This window comes from Myiozetetes cayanensis, unplaced genomic scaffold, assembly GCF_022539395.1.
Source record: "Myiozetetes cayanensis isolate MyiCay16 unplaced genomic scaffold, myiCay2020 scf12, whole genome shotgun sequence".
Lineage (NCBI taxonomy): Eukaryota > Metazoa > Chordata > Aves > Passeriformes > Tyrannidae > Myiozetetes > Myiozetetes cayanensis.
This window is the reverse complement of record NW_026086826.1, coordinates 19482870-19501415: the sequence shown is the minus strand read 5'-3', so window position 1 is coordinate 19501415 and position 18546 is coordinate 19482870. Positions and strand designations below refer to the sequence as shown.

At 37.1% G+C, this 18546-nt stretch overlaps 1 protein-coding gene across 7 annotated transcripts in view; it reads left to right on the top strand.

The window, feature by feature from the left end:
* The window catches only part of COL11A1 (collagen type XI alpha 1 chain), a 131622-nt gene that overhangs the window by 97099 nt on the left and 15977 nt on the right, over positions 1-18546 (top strand). For all 7 annotated transcript variants that reach the window (XM_050306663.1, XM_050306667.1, XM_050306664.1 and 4 more), the window contains 10 exons: positions 2034-2087; positions 2811-2918; positions 4414-4467; positions 5373-5426; positions 5525-5578; positions 13045-13098; positions 13580-13687; positions 13875-13928; positions 14220-14273; positions 15307-15360. In XM_050306663.1, coding sequence (XP_050162620.1) covers positions 2034-2087; positions 2811-2918; positions 4414-4467; positions 5373-5426; positions 5525-5578; positions 13045-13098; positions 13580-13687; positions 13875-13928; positions 14220-14273; positions 15307-15360 — 648 coding nt within the window. The remainder of the gene's footprint in view (positions 1-2033; positions 2088-2810; positions 2919-4413; positions 4468-5372; positions 5427-5524; positions 5579-13044; positions 13099-13579; positions 13688-13874; positions 13929-14219; positions 14274-15306; positions 15361-18546) is intronic.

Sequence of the window (18546 nt, the reverse complement as noted above, 5' to 3'; positions counted from 1 at the left end):
ATTTGAGAATATTATTCATTTTCCTTGAAATGCAGAATTCAGTGTTCAGGCCTGCTTAGTTAAGTGAACGTTACCCCAGCTGAAGACACGTGTATTGAATCTGTTTGCCCTCAAGTGCAGCCATTCAGCTCTGACAGCTTCAGAATGTGTTTATTTTAAATCTGCTTTCCTTTCAACGTGCTGACAGAGGTATATTGGGGCAGAGAGGAGAGGCCTTTTTGGTCACCTCTGAAAGGTTCTAAAGAAGAAGTACTCAGTTCTGAAATCACAGGACATGCAGAACAGATATTCACAATACCTAACCACCCAGAGAAGCCTTGGTGGGCATTTAGAGCCTGATCCCAGCAAGGATCCTGAGCAAAGAACTGACTCTTCTTTCCTCTTTAAGAAAAGCTGGAAACATCTTCCATTCCCCATTGAAACTAACAAGGATTTATGTTTGGGGGGTTTAAATATACTGTGCCTAACAAAATACCATTATCTATATCCTAGCTAGGGACAGCACAATCTTGTTGATATGCATCCTCTCTTGAACTTCAAAACCTCCACAGCTGTCACAGCTGCCTTTATTAGCTGAAGATTCTCTCATCATTCTGAGTCTCTCTCCATTTGCCCTCCACAGCTCTATTTCCCCTCCATAGCCATGGAAAAAAGGTCTGGTCATGTGTCCAAATAAACTTCTCATTAATCAATTGCAAAGTACCTCCCAACAGTGCTTTATATCAAAAGGGGCTTTTAAATGAGTTTAAAAATGTGTAGGCCTCAATCCAGGACCTATAAAATGAAGGAGAATGTTGAAGCATCAGCAGTGTAAAACAATCCATTTCAGTGGGATTTTTTAAAAAGTCCATGCATGCCCATTCCCTTTCTCATGGTATCCCTCCCCAGTCCACTGGAGCATTTCTAGGAGTCCTTTCTTTAGATACATCACCAGAGAGCTTTGCTTCATGTATTGCCATCAGGTATGTGACAGAAAGACAATGATAAGAGAAATATATACCTTGACTGTAAGATACTCTAAAGTATACAAAGCACCCAATGAAAGAAATAAGAAGTCCCTTTTCCTAATCTCCCTATAAGGGGCACAGTAATCTAATTTTAGCCCTACCAAGGCCTTTAAATCCAAGCATTATTCTACTTTAAAATAAAATTTGCAGCCTAGAAGCTGTAGAAAACTTTCCATCCGATATAGACCAGAATTAGCCAATGCCAGGTGTTTTTATGCTTTCTTAGCTTCACTCTTCATCAGTCTAGTTCCTCTAGTGTTGAAAAAACAAGATTCAAACTACCACATCATTTTAACTCCATCATAAATTAGTAACTGGCATTCATCTACTCTGTTAGATAGCTTTGTTACATCACATCTGCATGACTGACTTCTAAATTATGTGCAATATAACTTAGACAATTATTATTCTGCCAGAACACTGAAAAAATTAGGGAGTTCCTCTCAGAGACTTTTTTTTTTGCCATTCTGCTGAAAAAAGACTTAATATCAAAAGAACATGACTTCCAGTGCTCAGCAAGAACTTACAGTTTTTTGTATCTCCTGGAGGTCAAAATAAGCTTTGTGCTATTGTAAAAATAATTTGCAGTTTCATAAAAACTAATCCAAAAAATAAGAACTCCAATTAAAGATACCATTTTAGATGATGCTTTAAAGGTTGAAGGTTTTCCTGCATAAATCTCATTGGAAGTGTTGATATTTTTAATAGTGAAAGAAATATTTTTCATTTTAATTCATGTTTGCGTGGGAATCCATTCTGAAACATTAAAAATGTGCTTCCAACAAATGCCAGTATTGTATCCTATAGATGTGCCAATCTGAGTTTTGGAGAAATAAACAAATTATGATTATTTATACTGAATGCAAAAGACTTGTGAATAATCTACATTCTCTATGAAGAAACGTGGAAATGCTTAATAGACCGTGATCATGTAAGCAGGGTTTGCTCTCATCTCTGTATTTGCTTTTAATCTCATTCCAGATGTCAGAATCACTCACTTGTCCTTTTGATGTTTGTCTGTTGCAGGGTCCTCCGGGTCCCCCAGGTCTCCAGGGTCCTGTTGGTGCCCCGGGTATAGCTGTAAGTAGCTTATTCAGAGCAAACCTCAACCTTGCATAACTTCTCTGATACTCAGAAGTTCTTTGAGCTACATGCTCCTTACTCAGGAATGCATTTCAAATCCCCACTAACAGTTCTGTCATTGAGCACTTACGTGCAGCTCTTTATTGTAAACAAGCCTGCATGGGTGGGTGGTGGTGTCGTACTGCAGATTTACAGCAGGGCAGTAATTTGACAGAATCATTACAAATTAAATACTGTAAATAGTGAACGGGGCCCATCCTTTCAGTGAACTTGTTTGGTGGTTTGTATAACAGCTCAGCAGTTAAAAGACAGTACCTCTTTTTAAAATCCACCTGATATCAGGTGGATTGAGTTTTACTTTTATTTAGAAGGCTTTGAATTCTTTTACCTTGAGATTGGTAGAACTATATGCTACTCATATTTACTAATATGTAGGTACTCAACAGCTAGAATGTTTATGCAGATGTGAAAGAGAAGAGGAATTAAGGGAAAATTTTTGTAAGACAAGCAGTATTAATTGACCTACATTAAACCAGGGCATGAGCTGGTATTCTATTTGTATAACAGATTTCATCTGATCAGGAGGGTGTGCATGCATTTGTAAAGACATTTGCATGATTCTGAGCCCTGTTGTAGTTGTTTTCCAGTCATTTCCATGCAGATTTTTCTGCTGTTATTATCAGACCTGTGATATTTTTGCTTTTCATTGTTTCCACATAGGGAGGTGATGGAGAGCCAGGCCCAAGAGGTCAGCAAGGGATGTTTGGGCAAAAAGGTGATGAAGGTCCTCGAGGCTTCCCCGGCCCTCCAGGCCCTATTGGCTTACAGGTAAATTCCTTTATTTTACCCTCCACTTGTAAGAACCCTGATTTCTGTGTCAGAAGCTGAATGGCTATGGGCCTCTACTAAACAAATAATAGTATCAGTCAATAAGAACCGAAAGATCCCATATTCATAAAGTTTATGCAGATTTAATGCTGCAGAGATTAGTAGAATGCTCTGAAACTGAACTACTGGCTAACACAGGCTTTAGAATTTCGTTCAGTAATTCATTCACTGACAAACAATTTCTGTTTTAACAAGTGCACTTCTTTATACAAGAGATACACACTTTTAAGAAAAGGTGCAACCTGAAGGGGATTCAACATGTCCTAGTCATGTACAGTATTTTCACAATAGGTTTCGGCAACATAGTATGTTTCTCAGTGATACCATTACAGACACTACTTGTGTCCTGAAAGATTAGCAGAACTCCATAATACTTATATACTGCAGCCATCACAGGCGGGTTCCTATAGTTTCATGTTTCTTCCTCTTAAAATTGATATTTTATGAGTCAAAAGCCACAAAGCAAGCATACAGTAAAATGTAGGCTTCTCACTGCTGCATCCAGAGAATTACCGTTGAAAAATCTGCTTTTTCAAAAATTTAATTTGCCTAAATATAATGAGACAAAGAACAAGACATTTAGGATCTTTGATTCATTTCCATTTAATTAACATGAGAGCACACAACACTTATTAATTCTAATCCATGCATTAAGCTGTAACATGAATCCTATATACACTCTTTTAAAAATGATGGCAATAGTGTTTGAATATATTCAAACAGTACATCTCCTTTCTATCCACCACACAAACCTTAACCTGTACCTATACCTGCACCTGATAACCTGTACCTGACCCTTCATTTGGGAATGCCCAGCTCAGTGGTGGTAGTGCTTCTAGCTAGGTATCAATATTAGTATCAGCTACAGTTTCCTTCTCTCGGTGTTTGTTAGTAGACAAACGTGGACACTTTTGTGCTAAGGGTATGTCTGTATAACCCAATGCAATGCTTCTCAGCAGGATTTATCACCTCCACTGGACACCTTATTAAAGCAGTTATGCAACTTCCAGTACTCAGGTAGTTTACATCTTTGCATACCACTTCACTGTGCTGCACTGATCATGTTTTCTTTACATATATATGTATCATAGCATAAGTTAAATTATCCAAACCTGCACTTGGCCTCTGGATAACAATGACAGTGTTTTTAAAGTCACCCACCCTAGCTTTTCTGTGTGCATTTTGTTTTCCAAAAAATTTTCTGCTTCACCAAATTTAAGCAACCTAGGACTCCATATACATATGCTGTCATATAAAGAAACCTTCTTTTCTTTTTCATTTTAATGCAAATTGGTCTTCTTTTCTTGTTCCACCACCCTGCCCTCTCCCAAGTTCACAATTTTCACATATAGATCTCATTTATATTGTTTCATATTGATTCATAACTCATCATTCCAGGTGCCCTACTAATAGTATTCTCCTCCATGTGTTTTAGGGTCTGCCTGGCCCACCAGGTGAAAAAGGTGAAAATGGTGATGTGGGCCCAATGGTAAGACTTTTTCCCCACTAGTCACTGTAGAGGCCATAAATATCCTCCACATATTATTATCTCTTCTCTGTAGCTCACAGTTTGTTACTCCTGAGTTTAGTGATTGAGTATGAAACATTTTGTGTAACAAACTCTCTCTGGGATTTACTTTGCTTTTCCACAACTATCTCCTCATCTTTAATATCAAGATTTGAGTAAGTTAAGAAAATACTCTGAAAAATAGATAGCAAAACAGATGCTGTGCGTGTCTGAGACAGGAGAGTGGTAATCAGCTTCAGGACAGAAAAAGTAGATACCACTGCACCAGAGAGTCTGGAGCTGCTTTTCTGAAATTCAGGACATTGTATGTTAGCTTCAGGTAATTGCAGACTAGAAGATGGTAAACACTGTTTGGCTCTGTTTGCTTTCTCTGGGTGATGCATTTTCCAACTGTTTGTACTGTTGACAGAATGCCTTCTGGGCTGTTCCTGACAGAAATGCAAGCTCTCTACAGTATACATTTGCCTCCAGCACCCTATGCCAAGTCTGGATGCTTCATTAATGCCCATCTGTAGGCAGGATGATGCAGTACTGCCACAAGGCCCTCAGCACACACAGGAGCTAGTGCAGGGTGTCTGCACAGCAGGGTGGGCAGGCAGGTAACCTGCAGGGAAAGAACAGTGCAGGAGACCAAGCATCAGATCCTTTCCAGCTCAGGTACTGTGTACCAGAGCCTGGATCCCCTGCCACCTTGTGAGCTCATCCAATGGGCAGCAACCTGGCCCTGCCGTTCCTGTAGTACTGCAAAGATTAAAAGCCCTCTACAGATGGAGTATATTAATTTTCACTGGTAAAAAATCCCTACTGCACTTATTCTTTATGGCTGTTCCATGATACAATGATATCAAATTGTCTCTTTGATACAGGGTCCACCTGGCCCTCCAGGTCCCAGAGGTCCCCAGGGTCCTAATGGAGCTGATGTAAGAATTTACCTCTTTTTTTATCTTTGTAATTCAGTAATAAGCACTCTATTATGGATAACTATACTTGGAATAACAAATATCTTTTATCATTGTAGGGTCCTCAAGGTCCCCCAGGCTCCATCGGCTCTGTTGGAGGTGTTGGTGAAAAGGTGAGTGTGGATAATAACCTCCTAGAAAGAGAAAACATTAGAATAGGAATATGAATGTAAATTTGTTTCCCTGTGGAGATATATAGATATATTACAATTCCCAAATATCCTTCATTAACCTAGTAATTATTAATAGTGATCTAGCTATACTCCTAATTGCTGGCTTACCACAGTTGGTCTTTTTATTTCAAGTTTTAGATCACAAAATTATTTAACAATCAGAGGAAAGAACTTTGGAGCAGAAAATGTAGTTTTCAGGCAAAGTAATAAAGCAAGGTTATTTCCTTAACTACATTTGATGCTTTCAGTCACATTATTGGCCTCAAATGCTTTCCATGTTATACTGAGTATCTTCAAATATGACATAGCCCTCTATCTGGAACAACAAAAATATCCACTGTTATCTGATGTATCGGTGGTAAATATATCTGTGAAGTGAAGCAGACCTTCAGCAGCCATGTATGTCTGCTCCTCATCCAGACAGATACAGTTCCAATAAGTCAAAGGTTTGAGGATTATTTATGTTAGTTGAAAAGCTGACAAGACTGATGCTATATGACATCAATTCATCAAAATTATTTTCATTGCTGTTTTCAGTTCTCTATTCAGAAAATTTCCTATTAGTATATGGAGTGGGTTTGTTTGGTTTGGTTTAGTTTTTTTTTTTTAAATTTCATATCTTACCCCAAAGAAAATGCCAGATATATCTTCCTTTTTCCTAAAGGAAAGATGACGTATCCATAGATATAAGGGTGCTTTTTTCTGTGATTTATTTGAAGCAACAGAGTAAACTATTATATAGTGCTGAACAAGCAAAAATTTCAAGAGATAGTCTCTTGAAATGCCTGTTTATGTTTATTTTATCTCAGCCACATCACTCATGTAAGCCTAAAAGTCTTTTGCTGTAATGGGTATGAATTTCTTCTTGAACTTTGGCATTGGAAAGAAGATTCTCAGTGGAGCATAGGGTGGAGGAAACAAAATAGAAATATATTCTAGGCCACTTTATAAATAGCTTCTTGAGAAAGTATGTAAATTTCTCTTGAGTATTTAATTATTTGCCAGAATCTCATTTGTATTGAAAGAAACACGGATGTCAATAAATTCTAGAAAAGACATCTCTAGGTATGTCAGTATTGGCAGTTTTTCAGAAAGCTCACCATATTGTTAAATTTTCAGAACACAAAGCAAGATTTCCCTTTTTCTTTCTGTCCCATCAGATAAATAAATGCACAGGTACCTTTTCTCTCATCTTCCTCATACACTATTACTGAACTTCAGCACTTCAGAAGTCTTAAGTTCTTCACCCTTTATCCACATATTCTCTTTGGCACAATGGACCAGTATTGTACCTTTAGGTACAAATGAATTTACAAAATAGGTACTATGAATTTACAAAAAATTACTCAAGTACCATGTCAATCAAAATCACTTATATTTTTCATGATTCTCTTCTTGATCACTGTTCAAAAGCATGTTACTCTGCTTCATAGAGCTTGTAGGTATTCTTTCTCTTTACAAGACAAGGAAATCGCCATTACTTTCCCAGGATCATTTGTATGACTAGTAAAAAAATATAAATCTCCAGTTCATCTTACAGTAGCTCACAAGCTTCTTGTTCATCTGTGACAACAAAAGATCTTTCTTATGATGCTCTTCAGTATTGTTGACATCTAGCATTAAATGTTGGTTATGTGTTTGGTTTGTCAAAAGGAATCAACCACTTCTTAGCAGTATGACCAAACTATTAGTTTAATGGAATCTTCAGATGTTTCATGTTTTTCTTCTATATGCCTATCAAATAAATCATTTACCAATGCTCTGGGATGGAGTGAAGAGTGTACTACAATAATGTAATATAATACATGGCTTGTTGGAAAAATATCCTACTTTGTCTCCCTTCTTTGTCTTTTGAGACCACAGGGCACTGAGCCCCTGCAGATGTCATGTGTCAAGCTGACAGTGCTTCACTGCAGCCCTTCTTTTTTAGGAAGTGCTCTGAGCATCAACTCACCTCTTGGGGGCAACACCATTCTTATGTCTTCAAACTCTTTTCACCAAAATTGCACATACAGGAGACATACAAACCATGATGTCTTTCTGCTTGACTGCATTATTAACAAGGATATTCCCTCTAATGTCCCAAGTTTGTGACATTGGTTGCTCAGCCTATTTTAAAAAAGATCTTGGCCTCATGAAAAGCTGCAGGATTTTGTTTCTGTCTGAGAAGGGTACCAAAAATGTGACACAATGTAAGAGTTGGTAGAAAAAAAAAGTTACTGGAAAAAGAGAGTCTGTATGTCAGTGGAATACAGAAAGTAATGGGTGCTATGGGAAGAAAAAATTTCCCTGTTACCACCAGGGTGCTGAGAGAAACGTTAATTATGAGAACATGAAAACCCACCTTATATAATATTGTGGCCCATTGAACTCAAGAGGAATTTTGCCATTGGTTTCAGTCACCTCTTTAATTTTTACTGTTTCATGATCAAATTATATTCCACTCATTTTGTAAAATCATTGACGTATATTGAACTCCTCACTCCTTTGTTTCTCCCAGTGACTCATATATGTGATTTAGAATCCCTATGTGTGATGATCAGCCCACGAAATTTAATTCAAGGACATGAAATTCAGACTGTTTATCACTTGGTTGTCATTTTTTATTTCCTCTTGCTTCTTTCCCATGTACTCTGCATTCACAGAGAAGCTTCCAAGTGTGTTATTTTGGAAGGTTTTATTTATTCTAATTACTTTCCTCCCTCCTCCTCAAGTGTTAGTACATGCCAGATTTTTTTTCCTTGTTAGGATATCTTCCATCTTAATTTCAGTTCCATTTAATAAGTTTTGCAAGCTTAGAAATGATCAAGAGTTGTTTTGTCAGGAGGAGATCCCGCAGTGGGAGGACAGTTCACGCTTTTAAACAAAACATGCATTTTCTCTTTTCTTCCCACAGATATTTTCCCTAATGTTTTTCTTATTATGTCAGCATGCTTTGACCTCTGCACCCCTATCAGGAAAGACATATCATAGTACAGATAATTCAATGCAGTGATTGTAGAGTGTAGAAAAACATTTTGGCATCATCTCTGTCAGTGTTGCAGAGTGAAGTGGGTTTGCTCATATTCATATTTGAATGCTTAGACCAGGAGATATTTTCTCATTAATATCAGGGTTTCAAAGCCCCCTTATCTTCTGGCAAATGATAAACATTTTTGTTTTATTTCACACTTAGTGCCATGCATTTTTAACTAACTTGTTGTTTCCTCTGCTCTACACACAAGGGCCTAAATGTTCAAAGCCCTCAGCACTCCAAATGTGCATGTAGCACTGCATTATTAATGCCTGGAACCTCCACGGAGCAGTCCAGAGGTCTGGAGACTCACACTCAACTACAACCAGCTCCCACACAAAGAGTATTCTCTTTGTTGTGCTTTTAATGAAGAAAAAGCATAAAGCCAAAATGTACCAACACATGTTCATCTCTAATTTGATGTCAAAGGCCTACCATGCAGATATTCTAAATACCCAGGGAGTTGCTCATGACTTCTTAAAACTGTTCTGTAGACATTTTATGTAACATAAGGATGTACAACAGACAGGAAAAGGAGCAAGTAATGTTAACCTCACACTTCTCTTCCACAAAGCCTAATAAAATAAACTTACCTTAATAATTTAGATTAATCTGTGATAACTTCACTCAGTACTGTGCCATTCTCCTGCCCTATCTCCCTTCTCCAGCATGTTGTAAACTGTCAGATAGAGAGCAGTACAAACTGAATGTCTGCAGAACCTAAGCATTCTTTCTGCAGCCTCAGAGTTCAGATCTGGTTTACTGTATGAAAAAGTCTTATGCTAGAAAATCACTTATTATCACTGTTCCTTCCTATTATATTATTCTAAAATACTTTTTAAAGTAATACACTGATAAGGAGTCCAATACAGTACTTTCAGCAAGTGAAATCAGTAGTTTATGTGCTTAATCATTGATTTATGCTACAAACGGAATTGAGAGGACAAAATCAATTGAGTATTCTGGCTTTAAGTTTACAAACATGTCTGATAAGTTTTCACAGACCTCTTTGTGTGTGCATATAATTGTTCCACACACGTATGTGCAGACATTGCTAAGGTCCTTAATCAAGATGGCTCTGTGACAGTTTATGCTACCTGAATATCTGTTCTAACAAATTACTTTTAATAACTTTACATGACTTGCTGACTGTGGTTTTTTTTCTCATCCTTCTCCATCTCTCCAACATTCTTGTAAATATGAGCCCTCCCAAAAAACACAGCACAGCTTTAGAATTTCTCTCTCAATTAAGCTAAGTTCTCCACATAGCCATTTTATATATAACACAGTTACATAGGGGGAAAGGGATTCTCTTCTAGAATCAGAGTTTTTCTCTTTTTTTTTTTCCTGTTTTGTAAGAATGGCAAAAAAGAGGCAAAACTGTAACTGATTCCTTCTCACAACTCAGTCAGTTGCAAAATTGCCACTCACTCTTGCGAAATAATCATGCCCCAGAATTTAACCAAAAGGTGGCAGCCTTCCATCCACTATCTCTGCCCTTTGTACGGACACTTCTCTAGAACCGGTCATAAGGAAAACAAAGAACTTTTAAACTACTTTGCCTAGCTTGATAGAAAACATTCTGCTTGCTTAATCCAAGGAGGTTTTCAGAATTAAACATGTCTGTGAAATGACAAGGTGCTTTGTAGTTCAGGATGTCTGTCTTTGCTTGTTGAAATTCTGTCAGAGGAAGGCTTTGCCTAAGAAAGACCACACTAACTTTTAAAAGATCTGACCTGGTAACAAAACAAAAAAAAAATATTTCCAGAGCTGAAATATATCTATTATTAGATCATAAAATCTATTTCCCCAAAGAACATGAAATATTTTCCATGAAGAATGTGTATCAGATACTGAATTAACACCATTTTTACCAAAAATAAAAACAAAGACGAGGGCCAACAACAGCTATAGATTGCACTGGTTTTAGTAGCTATAAGTATGCTCTCTGTAAATATATACCAGCTACAATCTTCTCTGTCAAAACATCAACTCCCTTAACAGCTGTCTAAACCAAATACAACATTTCATAGTACCTAATACTTGAAATATAAAAATCACTGTCAGATAAAACAAGGAGTGCATACAGGGAAGAGTCACATTTTTTTGTAGAGCAATGATATAGAAATATTAATGTGAGATGAAACTTTAACTGGTCTCATCTTTCACAGATGCCCTTTAAGGGGAACATCTTGACATTTTCTAGCCCTTCCAATTTCCCTGCCTTCCACACTGCTGCTTGTTGGGGAGCTGCTATGCACAAAGCTCCCAGAGCTGCCTGCACCTGCCCATTGCCATGTGTGCTACAGCAGGCACCCTGAGATCCCCCCGTGCCCCCAAGGATAGGCCACTGCTGCATGGTAATCATAAAATGAAGATGTGTTTGTCAATGGGAAGGGTAAGAATTGTATTATAAATCAAATGTGGATCCTCATAAATTACATTATCGTTTGGCAGAAAGGCAGGAGAAGAGCTGGCTCTCTGAGCAGCTTACAAGGGGATTACACCGGCACAAGTGCTCGTCAGGAAAGGCTTGGCACAACCAGTGCTCTTGTTACTCCTTTAGTGAGTCCTGCAGTGGGAACACCTGTTAAAAGGGTCTCTGTAGCATCAGTATTTTTGCAAACTCCAGGCTTCCTTCTCCATTGCTACGTAAATCTCATGTGATTGATAGGAGGCATGGACAAACCCCAGTACTAATGATGCTGCAGATTCAGTCAACCCTGTGCAGAGGATAAGGAAATGAAGATTATGGATTTTCCTAGAAAACATAATTAATGCTTATTGCCCTGAAGTATCCACTAGGTAGTTGGTGGTTTTTTTAAATAATGAATGCTGTATCATAGAAGCAAACGCTGTATCATAGAAGCAAATGAATATTAACTACTAAAAGGGATCATTAATTTTTAACATTACTACAAATTCAAGTTCATCTCATAAAACATACCACAGTTTCTGAAGGCACATTCACCCTTTCAAAGTGCCCTTTCTAAAGGGCATTTTAATATTGCTCCTAAAATTTTGGTTGTCTGTTAATTAACCTAGTGTGGAATTCAGTTGGGTACTCAAATCTTTTACATTAATCTAATGTAATATTTGCATTGGGCCAAATTCCAGTCCCAGTGAGGTCATCGTGCTGCTTTTAGCTTCTCTGAAAAAAAGTTCAGTATCTACACCATTTGTTCAAAATTTGTATTTTATGATTTATAGCTTTATACTGCCCACACTGAAACAACAGCCATGCATGATGTATTAATTGGATTGTCTTAAAACAAAGAGGGGCGTGTAGGTCACATGGGCTATGAAGGATACACGAATTTATTCCAAATTTGTGAGGTCAGTAGAGAGGATTGGGTACAATGCATTTTCAGTAGTGAACTACTCTTGTCCATAGGCTTAATTATTGGCAAGGTTTGTTTGGTTTGGAGAAAATCCCCCCATGAGAAGTTAGATTGAGAAATCCTTTGGAATAAGAATATACAGTTCTTACCTCAGTACTCCATGATAATCACAAAGCATATTCTGTTATCCTTTCACAGATTTGTGTATCTGTGATGCTAATAACCAAATATTCTACTGTAGGAATAGTTTTCTAAAAAAAAGTTTTTTATCAGACCACTGAGTTAGAAAATAATCAGTCATAACTAAACTTCAAAATGAACAATTGAAAAGACAGTCTTTGAGCTAATACTGTATATTAGCTCAGAAACAGACTGAATTATCTTAAATGTTCACTTATGGTGCATAATCTTTGACTTGCACAAATTTTCTTCCTACAGTGTCATCCTCAAAGCCATCTGTTTTACTAAATAATTTCCATCACTGGTAAATACATAGCATACACCTCTGTAGCCTGTGGATAAAGTTTTACTAACTGCTATGCTATTGTTTTATCCTTATGTTTTCTTTCTACAGATTTTTTATTCTAACAGTAGCTATAGCAATAATCACTCCATTGACATTAATTTCCAGTTAGTAGTCTCTTGTTTGTAGAAACTTGCTTCCAGGCAAAATTTATCTTCTAGAAAGCAAAATTATTCTAAAGAACAAAATACACAGTCAATACACTTATTTAGCTTTTCTGTGGCTAGAAAGAAAGACGACAAACAGGAAATTTGCAGTGTATGAGATAATAAAGGGGAAGATCTTCCAAAGCCCAAAGGGCAGGTTAGTCTCCCTGGCTCACAAAAGTATTAATTTGATACATTATCTCAAATTTTAGACTGCAGTCCTGCAAAGCCACATACGTTATTCAACCCCTTTAGGTAGGCCCAATAAAAACCAGTTCTTGTAAGCTGCTTACATGGATAAGCACAAGAAGAATATGCAATAACAGAAGTAAATTCACAGAAATGTTTTCCCTAATGACTTATAAATTTATCTTCACACACAGGGTGAACCTGGAGAAGCTGGTAACCCTGGACCTCCTGGAGAATCCGGAACAGCTGTGAGTACTTTGGTTTTGTATTATCATTAACCTTCATTATGGCCAACTAAGGTACCTGGTAGAGCTTACTTTAGAAAGCATTTAATCAGGTTACTTGTGTACTTGTATATGATTTCTTTGAATTTTCAGTGAAGAACTTACACATTTAAAATGCAACTTGTTTCCATATAATAAGAGACACAGCTAGAGCACGAAGCTGAAATCCTCCCAAGAGAGTACTTATTTTTTCTTCCAAAAGTATTAGCTTCAGCTTGCATGTTTTTCTCTCTGAAAACAGTTCATTGATGCAAACTGGGTGCAGAAGTTGGCACATGACCTGAGATTTACAGGTTTTCCAGTCAGAGGCTGAAGTTCTATTTTCCTATTCACACGCCAGTGTTTATGGAGGAGTAACACTGCCCTGGTCTGAAAGACAGTTTTGCTATTGGGATCTTTTTTTTTTTTTAGCCACATGACATTTTTGTGCTCATGTTTTCTACAGGGTCCAAAAGGTGAAAGAGGAGAAAAAGGTGAAGCTGGTCCACCCGGAGCAGCTGGACCACCAGGTGCTAAAGGACCTCCAGGTGATGATGGGCCTAAGGGTAACCCAGTAAGTGAGCTTAATAATTTTAACACAAAACACTGAAGCATTACTGAAGTTGTGCTACATACAGAACTGTATATGATTTTCTACAATTGCACTAAATTCATTATATGTTTCATAAAATATTTTTTGATGAGTGCTACCTGCTTGTTAATGGATGACTCTTCTCTTGCTTTTTATTTGATTTATCTAGGGCCCAGTTGGTTTTCCTGGAGACCCTGGTCCCCCTGGGGAACCTGGGCCAGCTGTAAGTATACCTTAAAAACACTTTTAGGTCCTAGTCTTGGTTTGCATTAAATTCTAGTTGGCCTTGGCTCTTTCTTGTCTGGAGATGAGTTCTGGCCTGTAAAATCCACTGCTTTTCTGTTCACATATTTCTTAAGGCTTAAAAATGTTTAGAAATCTTCACAAAGTTTTGAAAACTTTATAAAAGGAAAATGCTCTGTAGAGAAATAGTGCTCTTATATTCATATATGAAACTAAGTGACTTAAATTAGCTGAATTTTTAATTTTCCTTATTTTCCTATGAATCCCGTAGGGTCAGGATGGTGTTGGTGGAGAGAAGGGTGAAGATGGTGATCCTGGTCAACCTGTGAGTTGTTTCTGTCATTTTATGTCCCCTGCATATTCTCTCCAATACTAAGAAAGTATCTTTTGCCAAATCACTGGTTTCTATACATTCACACTCTTGAAAACGTTTTCAAAGTGGAAGCTCCTTTTATTATACTGAAAAATGACTATTTCCTTGTAGAGACAGAAGACAGCTGAGCAAGAGCTCAATTTCTTTTTGAAGTAGGAATAAATGATGTGCTAAGAATTTGTGCTGGAGCTGCTGAGGAGCACTAAAAATAGAGCAACTCTGAGCATAAGAAAGGAATGGTACAGCCAAATAATCTTCATTAGCTGACCTGATGAAATTAAGCAAAGATCTTAAGCAGTATCTAGCATTACCCATATTAAGCCTCAAAGCTCTTCTATTTCTGTAGATTCCCATATAAAATATCATTATTTTTTTTTATTGCAAAGAGATAGGGTTTCCATTTTGAAAAGTCTCTCTCTGGCTCCAAAAGTTCTGATCATCAGGCAATTATTCCATAAAGTACAGTCTGAAAATAAAAAATGCTACTGCATTGAATATATGGTTGGATGACTGGGGGTTATGATAAGCTGGGGGTTACCTGCACACTTCAGGTAGTATCTGTATGTCTTACTTAACAGTTACATTTTTCAAGAGAAAGCCACCCATGGCTAACTCACAGAAGTCAGTGAAAAATTTTAGCAAAAGTAACACTTTCAGCACCTCAGAAAGCAAGAAACCTGTTAGTGGAGCCAGGCATTTGGCTCAGACCGTGTATTAGTTCTGTGCAGCCACTTTCTGGTCTGCAACATTTTGTTGCAAACAGGAAAAGAAAAAAATAGCAATTGCATTTTGTGCAGTAACAAAAGATGTTAAAAATGTCAAAAGACCACCCTAAGTAAGGGTTTGTTGAACACTGTGGTGTGTGTTTATGGTACCTATTTTGTGCCCACTAAAAGGGGCTGACTTATGGCAGATGTCTGCTGCATTTGATAAAGATAAGAACATCATCCTTTATCTCCACTGAGCTTATAATTCTCTATGGCAGGGTCCACCAGGTCCTTCAGGTGAAGCTGGCCCACCTGGTCCACCTGGAAAAAGAGTGAGTAAAATCTCATGTTCTCTTGTTCATGTCCTGTTCTGAGACATATGCTAGAGAATTTCACCTACTTGTTGTCTATGTTGGGACACTCATATCTATGTTTGATGTTTCTTTTAAGTAACATAATGGGAGAAATGAAAAAATAGAAACAGCAGAGAAAACTCCTTAACACAGCTCACATGGCACATGGGAACAAAAATACATTGGGTAGAATGTATTTCTTCCCTGTAAAGGCTCTTTTCACCCAAGTGAATTCAGGGTCTGCTGGATTAGTCTAATAACAGGAGTGAGTGATTATGGCAGTAATAAAAGACTTCATCTTTAGGCACATGATTGCTATCAGAGAGCAGGAAAAATGTGTCTGTTTTGGTGTCTTTAGCCTCTGAAATAAAATAATTTCAATGCAGCTTTTCAGCAAAACTATGTCATCCTCTCTGCACACAAAATTAACAAGCAGACATTTCTATAACTTATTCCATTATTTCTAAAGCTATTCCATTATTTCTAAAGTCTTTGAAGCTTTGCAGGCTTTACAAATATAGGTAATCAAAACCAGTAAATAATGTTACACTCACAGAACTGTTGTACATGCATCAACCTTTAGGTCTGCTTCAGAGAGCAATTACAGCAGTTTTTACTTTAAAAACCATGAGAAGTGGCATCATTAAATGTAAGCTGAGAGTTATTTAACAAAATATGTTAAATGGCTCTATTTAATGGGCTTGAGTGAACTGACATGCCTAATTAGTTTTATCTATTTTACTCAATAATCTATTTGCTCCACCAACTTGCAAAGTATTTATAATACTGTAGGTGATTATGGCAGCATTAGCAACCTTGTCAGTGGAACTGAAATATGGCTGGACTGAATGTTAGCACTTAGTATGTTTGTTTGACATCAAACTAGAACTCCCTACTTTATTATACAGAAAGGCAGTACCTCATTCCTAACAGATGGGCCACATTTTATCTGATTGTACCTAGACAAAAAAACACTTTAGAAACACAAATTCCATGTTACCTGTGGTTTGACACATTTCCAATTCAGGGGAAATGTATGGCTAAATATTGCCAAGTAATCCCATTCCTGAATTCTGAAGAAAACATTTTGTAGAATCAGATTCTACATTACGTGAGTACCAGAATGTTGCAAGCCTGTAGAGAATCTCTATTATATTGACATTACACTAGAAGGAAACAGTGATAAGACTGAAAGCTTCATACTTTCTTGGAAAAATGAACAGGAAAAATGCTTTTCATGAGTTTTCATCAATTGCATGGTAGAATCAGTGTCAACAAAAAGCCCTACAATTGTCCTTTCATCTGGACTAAGAAGGACAAACCATTTCTGTAGTAATACTGCTGTCTGTGGAGGTGCAGCTCTGGCTATACTACTAGAAAACAACATTCCACACCATTTTGTTTTTCTGTCTCTGAAACAACAAGCTGGCAGAGCTCAGAATTCATACTTATTTAAAGTCTCTTGAAATCCTCAGCTGTAAAGTCTCCTTATTTATTTTGTTACTCATTTTTATTACCCTCTTCCATTCTATTTTGGAACTGATCTGAACTCAATTTTACTGCTCTTCTGAAATAATGTTTATTATTAGTTTTGAGCAATCTCTGTTTGGTGTTACCAGTTACAAAGAGAGTTCCCCAGCTTTCCCTGGGAATCAAATCTAGTGAAAGGCATGGACATAAAGAGATTCTCCGCTGTATCTAAGAGACTTCACTACAGATACATACTTACAGTGACATTCAACTATCAAGTGAAGGCCAAGAATAAACTATTTTGCCTAATTACTGATGGCTAACAGTAATAGGATTACTGGTAGTTGGTGAGTTAAGCAAATACCAAAACTGTTTTACTGTGGTGCCCTAAAAGCTTTGACAAGTACCTTGCAGACTGAGTGAGGCTCTCATGGACATGCAGTATGGTGAGTTTTTTTAAGAAATACTACCTAGGAACTTCACATCAGAAAACAATAAGCCTGTTCCAGATTCCTTCTTTGAAGAATTAAAAAGGACTAGCATGCTAATGACCACTTAGTTCTAAACCAAATTCAAAGGTTAAATCTATGGATGAAAGACAAGTTGAGAGATCATTAGAGCATCCCCAAAATCAGTACCCTAATTAATATATTACTTTTCAGATGTAACACTTGCTCTTCCAAAACTGTTTCCACCTCTGCTTTTCAGAAAAACTCCTGTGCATGTACCAGACCAGATAAATGAATGCTCAGAAGGGTTTATACACCTGTGTAATTAAGGTGCAAGTAATTGTAGTAACAGTGCCTGCTTATCTAGAACTGTAGATATAAAGACTGAACCACTCTACAGTGATGTGTTACTATTATTTTCTGAAACTTAATTCCTTGCTCTTATTTTGGAACTTCTTGTTTTCCCATACAGTACTGGATAACATCTCTAGTTTGAATTCACTGATTTCTAGCTGACAAATGTTAAAAACAGCATGAGGAAAAGACCCCATCAGACAACATTCATCCTAAACATATGCAATCAATAAAAATCAACACAGACAGTACTCCTTGTTTATGTTCCTCTCAGCCTGTCAGTGTACTGGGCTCTTGAGCTGTGCTGCTTTATTAGGGACAATTCAGTGTTTAGGTCACATAACATAAAGCTCCATATATCCATCTAAAAATATTAGAATTTAAAGTGCAAGACTAAGATATATTTTTATTCTCAACTGGAGGGCATACTGTCTGCTTTCATTAAAAGAAGAGATGTCAATACTGCAGCAAAGCCCGTCTCTGAATTTTGAGAAGAAAAGTTTATTTGGTTCATTGCCTTTATATACAATAACTTAAGAAAAAATAAAGTGTTTTTATGAAGGAGATTTTTTTCCATTTTAGCTACAGCATCATGCTGCCTCAGCAGGGTGCACTCAGCACTTAAAAATTAAGCTAATTTTCTCTCTTGATTGCAAATGCACAGAACACAAAACAATATGCCAGGTTCTTATCTCAACAGGTTGAGGAAATGTAATGGTTTTCTATGTTGGAAATCGGTTTAAGACAGATGACAGACATCTGTAAACAACAATTTAAATTATTTTAATGAAATATGGAAAATGTTTAATAGGTTCACATAACAAAAATTGTGAACAAGTTTGTTTCTGCACGACTGTTTTTGTCTTCTTGGTTCTGCATAAAATGTATCAGG